Genomic DNA, 18,378 nt, shown 5'->3' on the forward strand with positions numbered 1-18,378 from the left:
AGGTCGCTGCCGCCCTGAATAACGCTTCGCTGGAGAGTGAAGTTCGGGTTGATGCTTTGGTGCGGAATAGGGATGCTTTGACCGCCAAGGTTGTTGCTCTTTAGGAGGATCAAATGAGCAAGAGGTTTGTCGCTGAAGAGAGTGACCGTCAACTGGATTCTTTGAAGGAGTAGTTATCTGGGGCTCAGACTGCTCTCGAGCAAGTAACCGACTCCTCCCGGAAGCTGGCTGAGGAGAAGGAGTCTTTTGAGGAGGCTCTGAAGAAGGCGGGCCTCCCTGGAGAGGATGAGGTGGAAGACCTTGCTGTCCTTCGATGTACTGGCCTTGTGGACAGGATTGGTGAGCTGGAAGGAAGCTTGGTGGATGCCGTCAAGCTTGGTTTTGATCGGGCGGTGGCTCAGTTGAAGGTGGTGAACCCGGGTATCGAGCTGAACGTCGACGGAATTCACCCCCTCAGTGAGGTGGAAGACGGGGTGATCACGCCTCCTCTTGATCTTGAGGAAGATAACAGGCATGTTGATGAAGCCCAGGCCTGATGACGCCTTGTAATTCTTTTTCAACCAAATTTGTAATGACATTGTGCGCCCTTAGTGGTTTTAGCACCTTTATAATATGATTGTTTCATCCTCAATTATACTTGTCTGAAATGTATGTTTTACTTTCAAGTGTAATGTTTTGAATTTGATTGTGTGAGGCTTTTTAATACTGTTTGAAGTATTTGTTGAGAGCGAATTATCTATCTTGTGTTTTTGACAGACTGCAATAATTCGTAAGCTCTTTAACTGTTCGACTTGTACGGTTGTTCGCTCTTGAAGTGTGGAGCTCGTAAGCCGAAGTGTGTTTTGCTGTGGTGGGATGAACTACCCCCCGCAGTCATTATTTCGACGAAGTGATTTAATGACTGGAGAGTTTAGCATGTCCACCTAACTTCTTGTTACTTTGACTCGATCAAATCAAAGTTTTGCCCTTTTCTTCCCAGGTAACTTCGTTTGGAAAGTTTTTACCTTTGCGTTGTTTTGCAAGGAAGAGTTTGGGCAGGAGGTTCCCAATTGTTTACGCGGAGTGTTAGTTAGAAGTATTGCACATCCAAGAGATCGTTTATCTAAATGTGTGTCCAAAGTTATGGACGTGTAACAGCGGACGAACGAAGAAACCGTTCTAAGTTCAACGCACTGAGGCGTGAATCACCCATCGCGAGCTGGGGTTCTACCTAACATTTCGTATTTGGAGTGGCACGACTTTCCTCCTCCGTTTATTTGCCCGTTGAGAGTGAAGAGTTCGTTGTGTCGACCTGAGTGTGTACACTAGAGTAAATTGGCGTTGTCTTCCATCTAAGTGTAATATCTTTTGAGTTTTTCTGCATTCCAAGTCCTTGGAATTGCGTTTAGGTGGAGATCTTCGAGTCCGTAAGCTCCCGTTCTGGTCTTCATCCGGATCCTGTAGGGGCCGTCCCAGTTGGCGGTGAGTTTCCCTTCTTCAGAATCCTTCTGGTTTCGTCAGAGGACGAGCTCGCCTCACGCAAAGTTGCTCTGATCCTGACTTCGTCAACGAATTCGAGTTCCTCACGTAGATTTCCCGTATTGGCTGAGAAGTCAGTGTTGGCGTCCGTACGCCATGTGAGTTCGGTTAGCTCAATGGGTAAGACTGCCTCTGTCCCATACGTGAGTCGAAAAGGTGACTCGCCAGTCGTGGAATGGGGAGTAGTTCTGTAAGCCCAAACGACTGCGTGTAACTCTTCAGCCCACTGTGTTTTGGTCGTGTCTAGCCTTCTTTGTATCCCCCGTAAAATGACCCTGTTTGCAGCCTAGGCGAGGCCGTTGGCTTGAGGGTGTTCGACGGAGGTGAAGCTTTGTTTGATGCCGATATTCCTTAGCTAGTTCGGGAACCTTTGGTCCGTGAACTTTGTACCATTGTCGGATATGACTAGAGCAGGTACTCCGAACCTTGCTAGGATGTTTCTCTTGAAGAAACGGAGTACATTTTTAGCTGTGATTTTAGCCAACGGTTCGGCTTCGATCCACTTTGTTGAGTAGTCGATGGCGACTACGAGGTATTTCAGCTGTCCGGCGGCTTTAGGGAATGGTCGCAGAAGGTCGATGCCCCACCAAACAAAAGGCCAAGGAGAAATCAAAGATGCTATCTCAGCGGGAGGTGCTAGATGCATGTCCCCATGTCGCTGGCATTTATCGCAGAGATTTACGTAATCTTGGGCGTCTTTTAACATGGTGGACCAATAGTACCCTGCTCGTTGGACCTTTTTTGCGAGAGCTTTGGCACCAAGGTGTTGTCCGCATATACCGTCATGAATGTCGGCAAGGACTTCTTGGGTCTTTTTGGGTCCTAAACACTTGATTAGAGGAATGATGAAGCCTCTTTTGTATAGAGTTCCTTCCATCAGAGTGAATGAGCAGGCTCTTCGCCTTAACCTTGTCCTTTCCTGCGGATCAGAAGGGAGTTCCCCGTTTTCTATGTATCGAGAGATGGGTCCCCTCCAGTCTTCCATTCCGATGATCGTATTGATCTCTTGAGCGAGAGTTCTTCTATTCTGGATGCTCGGTTCACTGAGAACCTCCTGTATGAATGTCTTGTTTCCGTTCGCAGTTCGTGTACTTGCGAGTTTTAAAAGAATGTCTGCCCGAGTATTCTGTTCGCGAGGAGCGTGGGTTACTTCGACGGTTTCAAACTCTTTCATTTTCTCTAGTACCAACTGGACGTACTTTTGGAGGTGGTCCTCCTTTACTTGGAACTCTCCCGTGACTTGGGAAGCCACCAGTTGCGAGTCGGTAAAGATTTTAACCTTTTTGGCCCCCATGTCTTTGGCGTTTCGTAATCTAGCCAGGAAGGCCTCGTATTCTGCAGTGTTATTGGTAACAGGGAAAGATAAAGTGAGGGAAATTTTGACAACGATACATTTGTTGTCTTCCACAATTATTCCGGCTCCGCTTCCCTTGGAGTTGGATGATCCATCTACAAAGTTGGTCCTTTCTTCGAAACTATCCTCAGCTAGGAAAGTCATCTCGGCGAGGAAGTCGGTGAACACTTGTGCCTTCAGTGCCTTTCTGGATTCGTAGCGAATGTCAAACTCGGACAATTCAAGAGACCATTTCATCATCCGACCGGCTACGTCTGGGCATCCCAAGATTTGTCTGATGGGTTGGTCCGTCCTGACTACCACTGTGTGAGCTAGAAGGTACTGCCTCAGTCTTCGTGCCGTCGTGAGGAGTGCGAGAGCTATCTTTTCGATTCTCTGGTACCTTGTCTCTGGCCCTAACAATGCTTTGCTGGTGAAGTAGACTGGTTTTTATCCCTCCACCGTTTCTCGGATGAGCAAGGCGCTTACCGCGTCAGAAGAGACGGATAGGTACAAGTACAGTGTTTCACCTTGGTCAGGTCGCAAGAGTACGGGTGGTGCCGAGAGGGTCTCTTTGAGGTGCTTCAGGGCGTTCTTGCATTCCTCTGTCCAATCGAACTTCGTTTCTTTCCTCAAGAGTTTGAAGAAAGGAAGAGCGTGTTGGGCGGATTTTGCCACGAATATGGATAGGGCAGTTAACATTCCGTTGAGTGTTTGGATGCATTTCTTAGAGTGGGGCGTTGAGAGCTCGGTAAATGCGCGGCATTTATCCGGGTTCGCCTCTATTCTTCTTTCTGTTTGGTAGAAGCCAAGGAATTTACCCGCTGGGACTCCGAAGGTGCATTTCTCTGGGTTGAGTCACATGTTGTACTTCCATGTTTGCTCGAAAACTCTTTTGAGATGAGCGGCATGATCCACCTCTTGTTAGGATTTTACAATCATATCGTCTATGTAAACCTCGAGAATGTCGCCCAGAAGTGTCTTGTCATAGACTTTGTTCATCATACGTTGATAAGTAGCCCCCGCGTTTCGCAGACCGAAGGGCATTACATTGTAGTAATAGTTCTCTGATTCGGTCATGAAGGCTGTTTTCATTTTATCTTCTTCGGCCATGGGTATCTGGTTGTACCCAGAATAGGCGTCCATGAAGGATAAAAGTCTATAGCCGGGTTAGTTATCTACGAGTTTATCGATGTTAGGAAGAGGATATGCGTCTTTAGGGAAGGCCCTATTAAGATCGGTATAGTCAACACACATATGCCATTTTCCATTAGATTTCTTGACAAGTACAACATTGGAGAGCCAAGTAGTGTATTTGGCCTCAAAAATAAAATTTTCCTCGAGGAGGACTTTTACAGCTTTTTCTGCATCCTATGATTTTTCAGGAGACTGCTTTCTATGTCGCTGGGCTACAACGCTAACTCCGGGATCTACTGTCAGCTGGTGACAAGCGACGCTAGGGTCGATTCCGGGCATGTCGGCTGCGCTCCATGTAAACAGGTCGGCGTTCTCCCTGAGGCAGGCGATCAGCTGGTTCTTGACAAGTTCGGGGAGATCCTTGCCAATCTTGAAATTTTTCGAGGGGTCGCTTCCGAAAGGGACCAGCTCGAACTCGCCATTAGGAACAAGTCTAAGAGGTTTCGCGTTGAGCGGATCCTTCTTCTCCCGTTTTTTTTCCTTCAGGTCTTCCTTGGTGAACCTGGGTCAAGTTCGACCAAGTTAGCTTCCAGGGGGCTCGCAACAACTTTCCCTTTGTCTTCAGCAGGTTTGCTGGACTGGGAAACCGAGCTCTGGGATTTGTTGGCTTGGAGGAAACATCTTCTCACAGCTTCGATGTCTCCGCTGAGGGAGGCGATGATGCCATCCTTTGCATGGTACTTTAACTTCAAGTGAGCGGTTGAACATGCGGCCCCTAGCTGAGCAAGCCCGGTTCTCCCTATGATGCAATTGTAGAGAGAAACGCAGTCGATCACCAAGAATGGGATTTTTATTGTTTTCTTGGCCTCCTCTTCACCGAAGGTGACCAGTAGCTCCACATACCCCCATGGTTGAGTGGACAAGCCGTTGAAGCCATAGAGTTCATCCCCAACGTAGGGAGAAAGGTTTTTCTCCGTTAGTTGGAGAGTTTTGAACAGACTGGTGCACATGATGTCGCAAGAGGCCCCTGTGTCTATCAGGACTCGTCGGACATCCGCATTGGTCATCGATGCTCGCACGAGCAAAGGAATGGCAGAATTTGAAGCCCCACCAGGTAGTTCAGAGTCGTAGAACGCCAATGGTGGTCTTCTTCCTCGAACAGAGGGAGCCAGTGTATTGATGTTCATGAGCTTTTCAAACTTCCTTTTCATGCTTCCCATGGAGATGTTCAACGTTCCTCCAGTGATGATATTGGTGGTGGGGAACTGCTCCCAGGTGCATGGGTAGGGGGTGATTTCCACGTTGTCTGGGAAATCTCCGAGGTGCTCCACGGACATGGCGTTGGTTCTTCCATGTTCTGAACCGTCACCGATGAGCTCGACGGCTTTCCTTTCTGTTTCTGGATTTTTCACGTACTGCTTGAGTCGTCCCCTCTGGATGAGGAGTTCGATAGCATCCTTCAGGTGGATGCAGTCATCGGTGGTTTGCCCGTGGCACTTGTGGAACCGACTGTATTTTGATTTGTCGATCCCCTTCCTCTCCTGAGATGGAGCCTTTGGTGGCTTGATGCCAACTTCTGTCAAATTGGCCTCAACGATCTCAGCGAGGATTTTCTCCCTTGACATAGCCAAAGGAGTGTACTCGGTGAAGTGGCTGTTAGGCCTCTTGCTTTCCCGAATAGCTTTGCCTTCCTTCTTGTTCTCGTGGAAGGGATTTTTGGAGGATTCGGAAGCAGGCTCCTCCTTCTTGAATTTGTTGAGGCTGTCTACGTACAGAGCCTCTTCGTAGGCAATGTAGATCTTTGCGATCGCTAAGAACTCGTTGAGAGTCCTTGGGCGATCTAAGAGGACAGCTTTCTTCACGCCTGTCTCTTCGCGCAGACCTTTTGCGATGAGATATAGCTTCATCGTCTCATTGGCGCCTCGTACCTGGACGGCCTCTTTGTTGAACCTCTCGATGTAGTCTCGTAGCACTACTACAAAAATGGGCTTATATAGCGTTTTTTTTTTGCTTTAAGTAGCGCTTTTGAAGCGCTATTGTAAATGGCGCTGGTAAAGGTAATATAGCGCTTTTTTTCTGTATAAAGCGCTAGCTATAACAGGGTTTATATAGCGCTTTATGTCAAAAAGTGCTAGCAAAGGTTATCCTTAGATAGCGCTTTCAAAAATAAACGTCATCTAAGACAAGTTTAAAAACAGCGTTTTTGTTTTAAAAGCGCTATGTAACAATAGGTTTAGATAACGCTTTATAAAGGAAAAAAAGCGCTAGGAAAAGCATTTATTTTATTTTATTTTTGTCAAAAAAAATTCCTTTCCAGATACCGTTTTTTTTATTAATTTAAAGTAATATATATATATATATATATATATATATATATATATATAAAGTCTGAAATTTAAAGGGAAATGTATATAATTTAGGCACATTATAATTGAGACTATTATTTATCGAATAAAACATAACCATATCATAAAAAATGTATGTATATATAGCATAAAAGTCAGAAATGTATAGCCTCTAATATGGTAACATGGATATCTCTAAGAGTTACAACTAATTAGTTGACATAAAGATCAATATCTTCTATGGTATCATGCAGTCTTCATCTATCTTCTTGGTCTTCTCAACATTTTTATCCAAAACAAGAACGCAAATCATCATTCATTTCCAAATTTCGTTCACTCTCCTCCACCTGAATATATACCAGAAAACGCCATTAAGCAATAACGCTATATTATATTAGAGATATATTCAAAGTACTACTGATCATGAGTAGAAATTAAAGCAAGATTATAAATTAAAACAACTACGTACCACTTCTAGCAAATATATTTAGAAACATTAAACTCACCTTATTATAAAAAAAATCATATAACTTTTAGGCTGATCATGAACCGACACCATTCTTCTTAGATTTCTATTAGTTTATCTTTTGAGTATGTCACACACTTGAAACCATCAATGTACTGTATATATTATAACATTAAAAATAACCATGTTACTTAATAAACTTAATTATACATAGATATTATACTTTAATATAAAAAAACATACCAACTTTGGAATCTCATTTAGTTTTGAAATGAGAATATCTTTCATAAACCTCATCACAAAGTACCCGCAATCTATACCATTTTCTTGGCAAGGACACTACAAAAAATAAAATAATAAGTAATTGTATAAGTTAGTTTATTTGGTATGCCATGTAGAAGTCACGATGGATGATTATGGAATTGATTAGTAGGTTATACAAAAGGCATATGCATAGTGTATATCATATTATCACATCATTCAATTAGTATATTAGAAAATAATTCTAGTCACACACAAAAAGTGTCATTGTTTATATATATAAAAAAAAAATTTAACCAAAAGAAAAATTATTCATCTTACTAGTTGTGTAGAGTTTAATTAAACCCAAAATCTTTAATAAACAATTGTCAAATTTCAGTAATTATTCATCAAACAAAAATTTTGAATTTTCGATTGTCAAATTCATCCTAATCACTAACAGTGAAGTCTTAAATTTAGTTTGAACCTTGAAAACCTAAAATATCCAGATGAAAATATGAAAAAAATTAAAGAATATTTGAGTTAAATTGAGGTAAGGAAAGAATGAAGATGGTACCTGAGATGAAGAATTGAGTATTGAAAAAGCTGTAACCGGTCGACGGCAGCGACGATATGATGCACCGCAATTAAGAGTGAGATAGAGGTGGTTGTTCTGGAATGAATCGAAAGAGACGGTTATTGTTTTGGAATAGATCGAAGGAAGCGAGTGATGGTGATGAATGAATTGATAGATATAGGTGGTTGGTGATGAATGAATCAATAGAGGTGGTGGTTCTGGACTGAATTTCCTGCACACGATCTAATGAAAATTTTGAGTAAAGTAGTTTTGGGTTATGTTATTAATTGCTTTAAAAAATACGTTTAATGAAAATTATGTTATAGTTTTTATTTTATCTTTAGGATGCATTAAAATAGGGATTTCCATTAAAATTGGGATTCTTTGTTACTTTTGAGTATATAACAAAAAGAAGTTACGCTTTGTTGTTAGTGTATAAAGCGTTTTTTTTTTGTGTAACAAAAAAAAGCATTTTTTTTTCAAATATAAATAAAAAAACAAAAAACGCAAACTTCATGAAAATTATGTTATAGTTTTTATTTTATCTTTAGGATGCATTAAAATAGGGATTTCCATTAAAATTGGGATTCTTTGTTACTTTTGAGTATATAACAAAAAGAAGTTACGCTTTGTTGTTAGTGTATAAAGCGTTTTTTTTTTTTCAAATATAAATAATTAAACAAAAAACGCAACGTGCAAAGTAGGATTTATGGAAAAGTAGGATTGAGTGGGACCAGGACATTTGATTTGTTTTTTTAGTTTGGATTTGTTTTTTGGGAAAAAGTTTAGATTTGTTTTTTTTTTAAAAGTTTAGATTTAGTTTGTTATATATAATATACATAACAAAGGTTTGTTATATATATGATAAAAGAATTAAAAAAGGTTTGTACCAAATTTTTTTTTTTAAAAAAAGGTGTGCTTTGTTACTGCAATCCATTTTTCATAAAAATTCAAAAAATATTTGAAATATGCTATGCAGGGGATCGAACAGGGGACCTGTTAGTTAATGTACATTAAATCAGTTAATAAAATGACGCTTTTTTTAACCTATAAGCGCTATCTTTCTCAAGCATACAATAGCGCTTTTTTTAACCTATAAGCACTATTTAAGGTTGATTTATATATAGCGCTTTTCATAAAAAGTGCCATATACGATTAATCATGTTTTTTATTTAAATAACTATTATTTTTATTTAGCCTATACTGACGCTTTCAATACAAAGCGCTATATATACTTAAAATGATAGATAGCGCTTTTTCAAAAAAGCGCTAGCTAAGACCTCCGTGTTTTAATTTATAGCGCTTTAGTGTTAAAAGCGCTATTTATGAGGCGCTATATTTTCCCAATTTTGTAGTAGTGTAGGGTTTCGCTTCTTCCTTGGAAGATGGCTTCAAGGGATGCCACCGTTTTTGGCTGCGTCCTCGAAGCCGTGAAGTGGGTTGTGAACTCGTTGCAGAGGTTGCTCCATGAATCGATGGAGTTTCTCCTTAAGTTCTTGAACAACGTAACCGCTTCTCGCCTCAGGGTGGTGACGAAGATCTTGCATTTGACGGTGCCTCGCACCGAGCGGTAAGTGAGAACGGCTTTGATGTTCTCGATGTGCTCATCCGGATCAGTCGTCCCGTCGTATGAGTCCATTTGCAGAGGCTTTTACAGTATGCAAGGAATAGGAGCTTCTCGGATGTGTCGCGTGAACGGACCATAAGCATTACGGTCGTAGCGGGCGTCACGAGTATCCTCAGAATCGGAAGGAGACCAAGAGCTTCTGCCTCGCCTAGGTGGGGATCTCCGCGGGGGAGATCTCCTCGGGGAAGATTGTCTTGGTGGTGATCGCCTAGGAGGGGATCGTCTTGGCGATCTCCTTGATGGCCTCCTGGTGTAGCTTGGAGATCTGATGCTTACGGAGCGCCGAGGGGATCTAGAACGGGGCCTGTGAGGGCTCGTTCCCCTGTTGCTATGTGTTTGGGAAGGAGTTCGCCTGGTGGGGACGATGTGACGCGCCTGCTCTAGATCCACTAAGCCTCGATTCTGTTCCTCGATTAACGACGTCTGTCATTGAACCGTGCGGATCAGGTTGCCGACGAGGATGCTGGTTGGTGTGGCATCCTCGGGTGTCTCCGTGGGTCGTGGGGGACCTTGTAGAGGCCTTTGTTGGAGAGGAACAATGTGAGTTGGTTCCTCCCTGTTTGTTTCCACAGGTGAAGGTGTAGATGTCATGCCATCCTGTTGAAGGACGTGCACCACACTTCGTAACTCGGAATGAGCACCGTTGGTAGTCATGGTAGTTTTTTATGGAAAGCTTTGGTTTTTAGGGGTATAAAAACGGGGGAGCTTAAGTATTTCCCACAGATGGCGCCACTGGTCGTACCTAATCAGAAGGTGACTGTCGGTGCTCTGGATGCGGTGGTTGAATGTGCTGGAATGCTTGTTGGAGCGGATGGGGGGTGTGTACCTGCAGTCACTCCGACGCTCAAGTCAGTAGAGATTCAGAGAGTGACGGTTTTAGAGGGAGAAAGAGTTCTACCTTGGGGACTGCATTGAGTCCCCTATTTATAGAGGTGGAGGACTGCAGAGCCGTTGTGGTGGCACACCTGGCCCTGGCGGTTACAAAATCGTGGGAAGTGTAACCGCTAAGGAGTTTATTGCGGGAACGTGCAGAATGTGCAAAGAGACGTTGGGGTTCTTTTGAACCGGTCTTGTTTGCTTCGTGCACCCCCTTCATGGGGAGGAGGTATGTTGCGAGCAATGTTGCCAAACATGGAGTTTGGACTTTGGAAGATATTGGGCCTAAGTTAATGGGCCAAAAGATCTTTTGGGTCGGTCCAGAACAATATTTTAATATTCTAAAAAAATTTGAAAACAAATAAGGAAATTATATCTTTTTTAAAAAAAAGTAAGACACATTTTTTTATAGTTTTGAGCCAATAGAATATCCCTATAAAAATATAAATTGCTCCATTCTGTAAATAACTCAATATTTATTTTGGGCACTAAATAAGGCTATATTACATGGTTCTTTCTAGAAAGAATCGTCACACGGTTTTAAATAAATAGTTTTGTTAGTTTATGGAAACTTTGTATCAAAAACATGATAATCAACAAATAAACTTGTTTAGAAAAATTCCAAATAAAAAATGTTTTCGCACTAAAACAAAAAATAGAAAATAGAAAATTATTAAATAATATTAAATGATATGAAGAATATATCATTTCATTTAATAATATACCTTATTTAAATAACCGCGTCCATTCATAATAAAAACTAAATCAGTATATTCTAATTTGATTCCTTCTTATCACATTCTTGCAACAATAATCGTCATCATCTTCACTCGAGTGCAAGTGCAAGTGCGAGTGCAAGTACTTTCACTATATAAACATAAACACTTATATGTGTACACCTCATATTTTTAACCACTCATTCAACAGTTTTAATCATATCATCAATCTATTGCATCATCCTTTTTATCTCTTTCTCTAATCTTATATTTAAACATCCTTGATTTTTCTACACCTTATTTTTCCTCTATCTTGTCTCTTCTTATCACTTAACCAGTCACATCTCTCTTTTATTTATTTCTCTCTAGGGAAAAGATTGAGTGTTTGGTGTGTAAAAATTACTTTTCAAAGCAAAAAATACAAAACAAAATACAGTAATAACAACATGAATTTTCAAGATCCAAACCCTTCCATATTGCGCACCATCGTTCCAGGTCCCGACGAGTTACAAAATTACGACAGCAACACTCTGGCGGGAAAAGCTTCAAAATCTAAGCAGAAGATTAGAGGGCAGAACAAGGAGCTTGTTCACACTGCGATGGATGCTGATCACCGTCCGTATCGTGAGATGGTCCGGAGAACAAGAATTTTGTTTGATTCGATTCGTGTGTCGGGTTTGCTGGAAGAAGAGAATAATCGTAAGAACAAGAAGTATTTGAAAGCTTCTTCTTTGATAAACCAGACAGAAGAAGTGAATAATAGTAGGGTCCGAAATGACTTGATTGCTGCTACTTTGATGAACGATCATGGTATGTATTTGTATCATGATGTGAAAATCATTGGTCCAGTTCCTGGTGTTTGTATTGGTGATATTTTTCTCTATAGAAGTGAAATGTGTGTGATTGGTTTACATGGTCAACCACAAGCTGGGATTGATTATTTACATGCTAGTATGAGTTCTAATGGCCAGCCCATTGCTACTAGTGTGGTTGTGTCTGATGGATATAATGATGATGATCAAGGAGACTCTATTATCTACTCTGGCCATGGTGATATGAAGCAGGATCAGAAGTTGGAACGAGGCAACCTTGCTATGGTGACAAGTATGCAATATGAGATTGATGTCAGGGTTATTCGAGGTTTTCGGTATGAAGGTGGTACTTCTACTACTAGTAAGGTTTTTGTTTATGATGGCTTGTATAAGATAAGTGAATGTTGGTTTGAAAAAGGTATATCTGGGTTTGGTGTTTATAAGTTTATGTTATCAAGGGTTCAAGGTCAACCTAAGATGGGTAGTATGATCCTTAAGGAAGCCAATATGCTTAAGAGAGGCCAATTATGTGATAATCCTATGTATGTCCTTTCTGATGATATTTCCAATGGGAAGGAGAATATTGGTGTGAGGCTATATAATGACATTAATAGTGATCTCTATCCTATGCAATTTGAGTATCTCCCGAAGGCGGCATTTCCAATGTTCTTGCTTCCACAAAGTATGACGACGAGGAAAAAGATGAGAGCGATAGAGTGTTCTGAATGCGTTGATGGATGTGTTTCTTCAATCATGAATGGCAACACTACCCCTTATAGTAAAAGTGGGATTCTTTTGAAAGGGAGGTCGTTGATTTATGAATGCGGTCCTTTTTGTAGTTGTCCTTCGCATTGCAGAAACCGTGTGACACAAAAAGGTATTAAATATAGGTTGGAAGTGTTTAGATCTAATGAAACTAGTTGGGGAGTTAGGTCTTTGGACCCTATTCTAGCTGGAACTTTTATATGTGAGTTCACCGGACTTGTTTTGACTAGGGAGCAAGCAGAAATTTTGACCATGGATGGTGAACATAACTCTTTGATTATATATCCAAATCGATTTTTGAATAGGTCTACTCAAGAATGGGGAGATTTGTCGATGATTGATGTTAATCATGTGCATCCCGCATATCCTACTTTAGATTTTGCATTGGATGTATCAACGATGAGGAATGTTGCCAGCTATATTAGTCATAGCTCAACTCCAAATGTGTTTGTTCAATTAGTTCTCTTTGATCATGGTAATTGGATGTTTCCCCATCTTATGGTATTTGCAATGGAAAACATCCCTCCAATGAGAGAGCTTAGTCTTGATCATGGGGTAGAAGCTGGGTAGAGCTTTTTTGATGTTTTTTTAAAGCTAATTCATAGACTTTATGTTATGATGATGAAGCTGAGTTTTCATTAGCTTTTTTATGTTTACCATTGTCTTCAATGTGATTTCATCGTACTTTTTTTCTTCTTCTTCTTGTTTTGTGCAATCTTCATTGTAATATGAGTTACAAACAAACATATTATTATTCATTGCAAAATGTTGGATAGTACGACAATTGTTTCGTAATTTTTAAGGGAATTGGTTATTTGGAAATTTTATTTATTATTCTGTAAACTTTTCACTTTATTACCATTGAATAATTGGGCAACAATAAAAGCACCTATATTGCAAAATGCATTCCTTTTTCCATAACCATGCTTTTGTTTGAAAATGTTATTTTCTTTTGCTTTTGGATAAAATATTATTTGTTTATTTATATTTATGTTTCAAGACAATTCATTCAAATCCAATGAAGGTAAAATTATCATCAACGGTTATTTTTTAAAGTCATTCCATCATAATTTATCATTAACATCTAGGTTAAATCTATTCCTCAAAAAAAAAATCTAGGTTAAATCTAAAAAATTTTAAATTTTTTTATACACATTTCTTTTGCCTATGAACCCAAATCACCATAACCTTTGGTCCAATTGATACAAAATGGTGTTAGTCGACCAATACCATATCAACAAAAGAATTCATACTTTGCAAATGCACCTATTATGTAAAATCTACACCATTACCCAAATTTTAAAATTCTCCTTTATCCCAAATCCACAAAATAACCTACGCAAAATCTCCTTTTATCCAAACCCCATAAAACATTTCACACTTTGAAAATTATCCATATCATATATCACTTTATCCATTTCAATATCAATAATTTTCATATCAACCAACAAAACCCATTGAGCGCAGTAGAAAAAGCAGACAGACGAGCACATGAGTTCCTGTCTGGACGCTAGTACTGCATTAATAGTGATATTTTCAAAATACTCGTACGTTTTCAAAATTTTATCATATTATGACATAAAAATTTGTTTTCACACGCAGATATATATATATATATATATATATATATATATATATATATATAGATATATATATATATATATATATATATATATATATATATATATATATATAGACACACACACACACAAACACAAATAAAATTCACAACGGTTGCGGTGCAAACATTTAAGGCATTCTCCACTAATCCTGCTTAATAAACAAGACACACAAGACATATTTTCCCGACAACATGCGAACTAGGCACTTATTAGAGGCGTTTGCTGGGATGCATGGGTCAGGAAATATTGCCCTCATAATAGTGTCACGCGCTTGGGGAGGATGCAGACGCATCATGGGTGCACGGGAAAGGAATTGTGTGGAAAATGTCAATTTTTCTTTGTTCTTTAAGTAATCTTCTTCCATGCTATTATCTTGGGACTGGAACGTTATTTTTTCACATTGTATTGTCTTCAAAAACCTCCATGAACTCCATTGTTCTTCATTCTTTCGTGTCCATAACTCGATGTGATGTCTTGATTTACAGATTCTCATGATTTCTCACTAAAATTACTCAAAACACCTATGGAGTTGCCGATTTTATGAGAAAATAAAATTACATTAAATCAAATGAAAACAATACAAAATATATCTTAAACCATAAAAAATTCCTCTAAAACAACCTTACTAAAATGACTCAAAAACATAGCCAACTGTTCTACTTGTTCTTAAGCTTCTTATTCTCATCCTTCAAGGTATCTTGTTCTCTTTCCATAATCCTAATACTCAGTTTGTATATTTTACCCTTATTTTTACAACTTAATTGAACTCTTATTTTTGCAACTTAATTCCAATTTTATCCCTAAACCTTACTTTTTTTTCCCTCCTTTTATGAATTGTTTTTTCCAGGGGATCAAACCAGGTACCCCACACCCACTATGGAGTTGAATCCACCCAACAATGGACGAACTTGGAGACCCAAAGGGAGGTAGTGGAAGAAATATAATTCACAATTCTTACCACCATGGAACGGATGTTTTTGATAACATGTGATTGCTTCAATGTTATGTATTCAACATAATTCTTGGGTACTATTACTTTCAATCTCACAACCCCTAAATCATTTTCCACCATCATGCAATTGAACCTAATAACCATAACCCCGCTCTTTTTGGCGGACCTAATTAATTTTTATGAAAAAAGGTCTATAGAGAATTGAATCAAGTATCACATGAAAAGTTCATTTTTTTTAAAAGTCACTAACGCCATTGCAATTTTTTTTTATAGCAGTTCATTTTTATTATTATTTTTTCTTTCAATTACCACATAATGGTTCGTTTTCATTATTATTTGTTTCTTTCTATTACCACGCAGTTTCTTTTCCTACTAAGTCTCCAAACCATATTCCCTAACCATAATACCCAATTTATCTATTTTACCCTTATTTTTATAGCCTAATATCAATTTTGTCGTCTCACTCACATTAAAATCATATTTAGTTCATCATGTTCATAAGGTAAAAAATGAAAACAAACGTTTCAATAATGGAGAGACAATAACATTGAATTGATTAAATGGATATATGCAATTGCTTAAGAATGAAATATTAGTATTAATACACTCCCAACTTTAATTGATTTTACTTATATATAATAGCCCAAATTCAATTGGATAGTTCCAAATCAAGTAGGGAAGGTTACGCATATATTTGAGTATACTATTTTTAATGTCGATTTTATGTGGCCTACTATGGTAGAATTAATTAATGAAAAAATATCTATAAAAGTCCGGGATGTTATGCCTCCTTGGAAAAAATAAAGATTGTGATGTCAGAGCGCATACGTTCGATGTACTGTGATGCTACCGTATTAATCTTCAGTATTTCTTATTCTTAAATATCTATAAACTAAAAAAAAATGCGGGACATGACCATTCTCCATTCAATTTCTGACGACATTGGTCTATGGTATGTGAGTTTGAAACCTATTCTATTTTTTTAAAAGTCTCTTTGAATTTGGCTAATGTAGATAATGTATATTTTTTTCAACTGTTAATATATTGTTTTTAGTGTTGATATTTTTCGAATAAATATTTATTTATTGTAACATATTTTAGCACATAAGACTCATGCGTCATACGGGTCGGCGGTCTAGTTATTATTATAATTTGGAAGATGGTGTGCAAACCCTAATGTAAACCCTATTTAAATAAAATGTCTATTTTGTCCTTCATTTAATTAAGTCAGAATAAAGTGCATTCACTATTTTGAAAAAAATTTAATCACCATTTGATTATGAGCAATGCTATATCTCTAGAAAAATAACATCAAGAATTCTTCAAGAATAAAGAGTAGCCAATCACAATGCACCATTTGCCACAATTCAAGGAGGTGATGCTGAAAAATAGGAAGTGGACAAATAAATCATCCAATTAAAATTTGCCAACTGTGTCTTGAAAAATTCTTGAAGCTATTTTTCTTGAGAAGTAGCATTTTCCTTTGATTATATACCAATTTCTTCTGTAACTTCTTACTGTATTCCTAGAGCTTGAATTCTCCTAATCGTAGACAAAGAACTAGCATTTCTTTTTCACCATTCCTCCCTACTTTCCTTCCTTTTCATGTTATGTAATTTGTCATTTCCATAAAAAAAAATGCTCACAATCCATCTCATTTTTTATCTCAATTAAGAGTCACAACTAGTGCATGCAATTCCTAATCAATTCTTTCATATATTGTACTATCCATTGAGTCTTGTATCAGTGAATTTCTTCAATGATCTTTGTCTCATCACAAATTCATGAACTTTCTTCACCAAAAGAACCTCTTTGGTACCTAAATCCACAATCATCATTCCACTAGCAACTTTGGCAGCCATGGTCGCTTTGCACGATTCAACATATTCCGGTGACATGTAACCAAAATTCCCCCTAACCAATTTACTAGTGTCACTAGTTACATAATGGTTTCAATGCTCATTCCTTGACAAAAATTTAGCTAGAGCAAAACTACTAGGTCTTGGATTCATATCTTGTACAAGAATAAGAGCTGAAGACTGAAAAGGCAATGTTTATGTGAACCATTGTTACCTAAAATACGCTGCCATCATTCTACTAACAACTTCAACTAACTTTTTGCAGGAGTAATAGAAGCGAGGAATACAGGATCATGTTCTGCTGTCCCAAAAATTGATTGCTAAAAACAGCAGAAAAAATTAAACCAAATAAGAATCATAATGTAAAATGCAAGTGATAATTAAAATGTAAAGGAGAAAATAAAATGAGAAAACTCAACTTAACATAGCAAAGAAATAAAGCACGGTATGAACCAAAGGAAAATCATTCATATATTACACACACACACTTTGAAAAGTAAATTGGATTTGGAGTAGAACAACAACGACGTTTAAAGAGTCTCACATTAGATAATGTGAGATGAAGGCAATTTTCCCCTCACATGCTGGTTTTGTAGGAAATAGTATATGCATGTTCTATATAGCGGCCGTTTATGTTTTGCAAGTTGATTTTCCATGTTCTTCATCTCCTGACTATTTTTCACTAATATGATAAAGATTCAAACATCGTCATGTTTTTCTTAACATTTTTCTCCATATCAAGCTTTTTGTTATACTTATATGCATGTTCTTTATAGAGGTCATTTATGTTTTGCAAGTTTATTATGCATTAACACCCAGAAAGTTTATTATGCATGTACTTTCATAACATTGTTTTCTATTCAGGTGAAGATAGTTTAGCTGATACAGGACTAAAGGATTGGCTGATTGGTAACTCTAAAGGTGAGAGTTCTGTATAGTTTCACTGTCATGACACTGTTATAGTCTATCTGAGAATTTTTTCTTAACAAATTATGAAATAGATTATCATTTAGTTTGTATTTATTTTAAGGCTTAATTAATGATGTGGTCCCTTGGTTTGTCAAGTTACCGTTCACATGTGTCTATTTAACGTTTTGGCAAAAGACTGACGGTGAGGATTTATTTGACTAACAAATACTAACTTAAGGGATCAAATTGTAACGTTAATAACTTATGGGACTAAAATGTAACGAACAAATAACTTAAGAGACCAAATTGTTAATTAAGCCTTATTTTAATGAATAATGAGGTTACATAATGAGGGATTTATTTATTTTAGCGAAAGCAACAAAGGAAGGAGTAGTTTTGTTGCCCTGATCATTGTGAATAATCTCAACTCTACCGTGTTCTTCATGCCACACAGCAACGCATGAGTACATCGTCCCAAGGTCTATTCCAATGGCACATCCTTCATCTTTTTTTGCCATAATCTTGCAATGAAAACAAACAATGTAAAAAAATAACTTTAGATTCATTAATATCCTTAATGTCAGAAACAACTTAAAGCTCAGACCATTGAATCATAAACCTTTC

General features: G+C 38.2%; 1 protein-coding gene, 1 long non-coding RNA gene and 1 pseudogene across 2 annotated transcripts; 1 reads left to right on the forward strand and 2 right to left on the reverse strand.

The window, feature by feature from the left end:
- Positions 1-1,873: 1,873 nt before the first annotated feature.
- On the reverse strand, positions 1,874-3,109 carry LOC146906405 (uncharacterized). The gene has a single exon (XM_085728816.1). It carries the CDS (start codon positions 3,107-3,109, stop codon positions 1,874-1,876), a length of 1,236 nt encoding a protein of 411 aa, XP_085584942.1.
- Positions 3,110-6,455: 3,346 nt separating this feature from the next.
- LOC146906406 (uncharacterized) lies at positions 6,456-7,728 on the reverse strand. Its single transcript, XR_015018938.1, has 4 exons — positions 7,617-7,728; positions 7,043-7,138; positions 6,840-6,954; positions 6,456-6,680 (listed from the first exon to the last, which is right to left on the reverse strand). It is a non-coding gene; the product is annotated as an uncharacterized LOC146906406 (long non-coding RNA).
- A 3,411-nt stretch (positions 7,729-11,139) lies between these two features.
- LOC146906407 (histone-lysine N-methyltransferase family member SUVH9 pseudogene) lies at positions 11,140-13,063 on the forward strand (annotated as a pseudogene).
- Positions 13,064-18,378: the final 5,315 nt, after the last annotated feature.

The sequence above is a fragment of the Medicago sativa genome, chromosome 7 (assembly GCF_051527215.1).
Source record: "Medicago sativa cultivar Bolivia chromosome 7, Bolivia_mono, whole genome shotgun sequence".
Classification (NCBI taxonomy): Eukaryota; Viridiplantae; Streptophyta; class Magnoliopsida; order Fabales; family Fabaceae; genus Medicago; species Medicago sativa.